Consider the following 5,583-nt stretch of genomic DNA (forward strand, 5'->3'; position numbering starts at 1 on the left):
TTTTTTTTAATATATAGGGAAGCATAGCCCTCAGGCTGCTAGTCTGCCACTTGTGTCTAGACTGTTAGGAATTAGCTCCAGTTAAAACTGAAATCTGAGACATAAACTGTTTATTCTGGCTCATGCTAAGTGAAAGAACCAAGCCACTCACTTCATGTCCTCTCTGCTGCTTCTGCAACCGAAAGGCAAAGAGAGACCCTGGTCTCCTGAAACACCGGTCTTGAGCAAGACCCCAGCGATGTTTCACCAGCTTCCCAATCAAACGTGCATTGCCCAGCTGCTCCTTAGGAGAGGGCCTGCTTCAGGCACCTGCATCACTGGAAAGTTCCTATTGCTTAAAGCACAGTGGCAGCTTCCCATGGGTCAGCTGAGCCATGGGCACAGCTGGTTAAGTTGCTTAGCCCATACGAGATGCAACAGAGTATTACAAGGTGCTTTTTTTCCTTCCTCCCACCTCCTTTTTCCCTCCACCACTCAAGCTGACAAACAGCTGCTTTTGTCACACACGCAAGCTAGAGACCTGGCCCTTGGAATCTACAGCTTTGAGCTGTATTAGAAATGAATGATGTTTCCTGGAGCCTGAATGTTTATTTTCTTAACAATATCACAGGGTATGCTCAATTCTAGTTAGAAATATTTCCTGTTACTCCACTACGGTAAACAGTCCCCAGAGCAGACCAGGCCATACCTGAATGACTGCACTTGCAGCGGCACTTTCTGGCTCTGCTCCCGTAGGCGACACACGTCCTTGGACGCTTTCCTCATCAGCTTCTCGGCACTTAACCCTCCTTTATGGTCCTCCTTGCACTGTTCAGCCTGTAAAGCAGGAAAATAACTGTATTTTGATAATACCGAGCAACTGCTTGTCTCAAAGAAACGACCTGTGTCAAGCAAAATCTGTGTAGGAAGGTTCAGGAAAATGAGGGACTCCTAGCCCAGGCCTATGAGGCAGGCACTGAAAAAACATAACGAAGAACACGCTCTGATAGCTGCTTAGTGGCTGATGTAAGGTTCGAGGGGAACTTCTTAAGGCTGTAGTTGGACAACAGCTGTGTGAACACACACTGTCCAACCAAAAGTCTTTTCAGAACCAAGATACAGCGACGCTCATTCCATGTAAAGAAGCCTTCACTGGAAAATCCCAAGTTAGCCAAGTTGCCTCTCCGTAATCCAAGGTGACAAGCAAAGAAAGACAGGCTCTTCAAGTAAACATCCAAGTTTTGTTAAGCTTGTTTTCCAAGTAAATACACATGAACTCTTACTTGCGCTCTTATTCATGACAAGACACCTGTTTTAAGGAAAAATTAAGTTTAACTGTTACTGAAACATACAAATGTCCTAATACTTGCACTAACGCTTCCATTTTTCACTTCCACTTTTCGTTAAAGAAATGCTAAGATGCACTAGCCACAGAAAGAAACACCAGGGATTGATGATCTGTGTTTTCATATGGCTAAACACCAACTGGAGGTCTAGCTTTAGCATGCACTTACCTCAGAAGTCCTCTGTAACTTTATACAATAAAATAATTGCTTTAGGAGACACTAAAAGGCCTACATGTCACAGATGAGTAGTGAATGCAATACACTCAAAATAGCYGTTTTCCTCCAAAGTATTCTTTCTCACATAACCTTCTATTATGAGAATGCTTTGCACACTCTAAGGGCACAAAACAAAATCAAGTTAAGCTAAGACTAAACCCATTAGCACCTCCCAGGACCATACAACTAATATAACACAGATAGGAGATAGGGTCGCTCATCGTTAACAAGGGTGTTCATGTGGCTACATACAAATTTTCTAGTCACATCTGCTCAAACCCTACATTTATACCCTTGTTGTGGAATTAGTAAATGTAGTGGGGAATACAGTCTCCATTATTTTGTATACAAAGGAGGTATTTTAGCGTTTCTGTCACCTCAGATTAGGAGCAGGCCTCTCCTAGCCCTGCGGATCCTTTATCAGCTCCTGCAAACAAGAGCTGGAGGGAGCTCTGCACTGCAAGGAGGGGAAGACGAACACTCCCAAGGCTGGGGATTTTTTGTCATTTCCATCTCGGCAGTCACATCCAGCTGCTTCTCCCTGGAGCTGGGTTTAGATTACCAAGCGCTGCCCTCTTGCTCCTGGGGCTGATGAAGTCAGTCTGAGCAGAAAGGGCCACTTAGGYTGCTGAAAAGCACAGATCTTGCGCGTGGATAAAGACTGACTCTTCACTTTGCACTGCAGCAGAGCCAAAGTGAGGGCGCTGGTTGCAGCGGGCAGAGCCCAGCCTGGTGCCACGGATCTGGCAGCTCCCCGGCGTGGCCGCCGGCAGCCACCCAGCAGCAAGGCACCGCGCTCCCGCACGCCGCACTGCCCTCGCCCTCACCCACTCGGGGATCTCGCACTGCCACACCAAGACACGGGCACAGCTGTGCCACCCTGCTTTTCCTGTTAAATTAATTCTACAAAAATCACACATCATTAGCCATAGGTTTTGTCAGCTTCCCCAGCTAGCACTTACAAAAGCAGCAAACACACAATGCTCTGAAAATTCCTACTTTTATCTTCCTCTTAGTCATCTAGGAGATCCTTGAAACTGAACCATGTTTCAGGTTAACAGCGTGGATAAAGTGATTTCTTTCTTGTAATATTCTCTATTACTTTGCTGTTTGGCTGTGTGTACTGCTTTTGATGCCTCTTGATCCTTTAATTTTATATGCTGGATATTACTGTGAGCCAACGATACGCAGAGACAGATCACGCGTCTGCAAGACTTACGATTTCTGTCAGGCTTAGCTATTCTGGCTGTAGAAATTCCTTCTTTCAATTTCAAATTCAACTAGTGCGGCAGGCTGCAAGCTGCAAGGGGTAAGGAGCTAAAAGATGTTCTCTGCTGGTGTACAGCACTAATCTCCAGCAGAAGGAAGGCACAGGCAGCCCAGGAGAGTAATTTTTTCCCCCGTCTGCCACAGCTACATCTGACATGCATTGAGACTCCAAACTCAACAGCTTCGGGATGCTCTCACCGAGACTTTGATTGCAGCTGAGTGTCTGTGACGCACGCGGGAAGGACGTACATGATCAGCTTTACATTAACATGTTGCTCAAGTCGCTTATGAGAAAGAGTCAGTTCTCCACCTACATAAAATACTGAAGGGTGCCTCAGCGAATGCCAAGATGTGGCCTTGGCCAGGCTTGTACAGCCCCAGAGAGGGACAGATGAACCTCTGTATCTGCATTTAATGTAGGCAATAASATAAAGATAGATAAAGCATAAGGAAACATTTTCAAAATTTAAACTGAAACACTAATTCCTGCCTTGTTCAGTGGTTTTTRTATAAAAAGAAAGTGAATCTAAAGAGAAAGAGCTGACTGTGCAAAATACCAGAACACTGGGAAAGGACCTTTTTGTGGTACCCATGTCCTAATTACAGTTTGCTCCACATGGAAGACCTACTGGAAAGACATTAAAAAACTCCCTTAAAACTATGCACAGGAATCTTTTCTGGATTTATGCAGCAAGGAAGTATTTCAAAGGACATCCAGGTGTCCGAAAACTTACTTGTACGAGAACATAAGACAGAAACTTTACTTCAAAACAGGCCATAGCTTCTCACAGAAGAGCTRTCTCATCAAGAGGAAATGTTTCTGCCATATGGGAATCACCCGCTGTTTTCTGATCTGCAGCTGTTAGTGGCTCTGCCTGCTTGCTGCACGTAGGAAGGGAGGGGAACGGGTCTGTGCTCAGCACGCTCGCTACGAAGCAGCCCCCGAGTTTCAACATTCCCCACATCTGGGCTTCCATTTTTCACTTGAGATTGTCTCAATTTCCCTGGCACTTCCAGCTGCTGCATTAGCCCGGGCCACGATAACGCCTGCAGGATCTAAAAACTCACCTGCGACAATGTTCTCGAGGCTGCTGCGATCGCCAGCCCAAGAGGAGAGGCTGGCTGCAGAGCGCAGCCTTCCCAGGGCTGTGTGCTCTGCAGGAGGAGGCTGCAACGACACCAACGGCGCAAATATTCCCAGAAACGCTGTATGGATCTTCAAAGGGGTGGTGCAGCTGTGACTGTTATTCTGCCTTTTTGCTTGAAAAGAGGGGCCTGAACGCTGTGCTGCAGCCAGCATTTATTTTAGAAAGGGGAAATGGGTGCTATTCCCCGTCTTCCTCATCAGTGCTGCTGATCAGGGACATAAGGGATGTAAATATCAAATATAAACCTATCTCTTGCTTTGGAAGAACATGTTGAAGTACAAAAGTAAAATTTATATATATATATAAAAAAATATATATATAACTATATATATAAAAAAATATATATTTTATATATAGTATTCAGTGATGCAGAGATATGCTTTACACTACAGGAATAGCTATAGAGTGGGCTTAGTTTTAAATGCAGGAAGCAGTTTAAAATGATGATTTCTATCCTGCATTCACCATTAAATACAGACTATAAGTTTTTCTGTATTTCCTCTACAAACTAAACTACAATTTTCTAGGCAAAACCTTAGGATCAAGTACATATTTTCAGTTTTGGCCAAGGGAAAAAAAAAAAAAAAAAAAGGCATAGCTACATTATTTGATGTTAAAAACTGTGCTCCATTTTGCACTCCCTTTTGCAAGGGTTTCACAAAACCCTGCAAATCCCTGACAATGTGCTGGTATTTTATAGCCATTTTGGACCTCTACCAAGTGTGGCCAACGGCAGATGCCAGTGGGAGACAGGCAGAGCGAGGGCAGAACACAGCCAGAACATTTGAGCTAGGGGAATATATTGGGAACGTGGCGTCATCTGAGCTGCCTGGTGGTCAAGGACTGCTTGAAATAGGTGATACCATTGTGGTTAGTGACCTCTGATGGATTTTTCTTCCATGAATTCATCAAACTTTTTTTTGAACCTGGGTAAACTTGTAGCATCCCCCATTTTCCGTGGCAAACATTTTTGCAGATTATCTAAATGTTGCGCTGCATTTCATTGGTTTGAACCTGCCACCTCTTCAAGTCTCTGCTTCCTGTGGGAGACAGTGAGACTGTTCTCCTCAATGTCCCTTGTGACTTCATAGACTTTAGGAATGTATAGGTAGATATAGCTAACATAGAAGCTGCTTCCTTGTCAACCAAAGCCCAACCTTGTCCACCCTCTCTAGTTTTATTATGCATTTAAGATAGGAAACCAGAACTGAACTGTGTTTAAGTTACAAGCATAATATGCATTTATACTATAGAACAATGCTGCTGTGTTTTGTGATGTGTCATTTGCTGTTGGATGTCTGCTGAGAGACATCCCAAATCCCTCCTGGTTTCAGTGGTGCTGCCTCCCTGTTGAGAACTGATGCTCAGAGACTCGTGTGGGTTCGGAGGGGCCCCCAGGGCGCCCCTGCTCCAACCTCCTGCTCAAGCTCTTGTCCCGTTAAACTCTGAGTACCTCTGGGGATGGAGTGTCTGCAGCCACCCCATGCCCCTGCTCCAGCATCTAGATACCCGCACAGTTGAAAAGAGAAAAGAGAGAAAAGAGAGAAAAGAGAGAAAAGAGAGAAAAGAGAGAAAAGAGAGAAAAGAGAGAAAAGAGAGAAAAGAGAGAAAAGAGAGAAAAGAGA

At 44.7% G+C, this 5,583-nt stretch overlaps 1 protein-coding gene across 1 annotated transcript in view; it reads right to left on the minus strand.

The window, feature by feature from the left end:
* Positions 1-5,583, minus strand: part of WWC2 (WW and C2 domain containing 2) — an 88,170-nt gene that overhangs the window by 742 nt on the left and 81,845 nt on the right. The window contains exon 22 of the mRNA XM_026033543.1: positions 689-816. Within this exon, the coding sequence (XP_025889328.1) occupies positions 689-816 (128 nt within the window). The remainder of the gene's footprint in view (positions 1-688; positions 817-5,583) is intronic.

The sequence above is a fragment of the Nothoprocta perdicaria genome, unplaced genomic scaffold (genome assembly GCF_003342845.1).
Source record: "Nothoprocta perdicaria isolate Ctin4 unplaced genomic scaffold, notPer1 scaffold_13, whole genome shotgun sequence".
Lineage (NCBI taxonomy): Eukaryota > Metazoa > Chordata > Aves > Tinamiformes > Tinamidae > Nothoprocta > Nothoprocta perdicaria.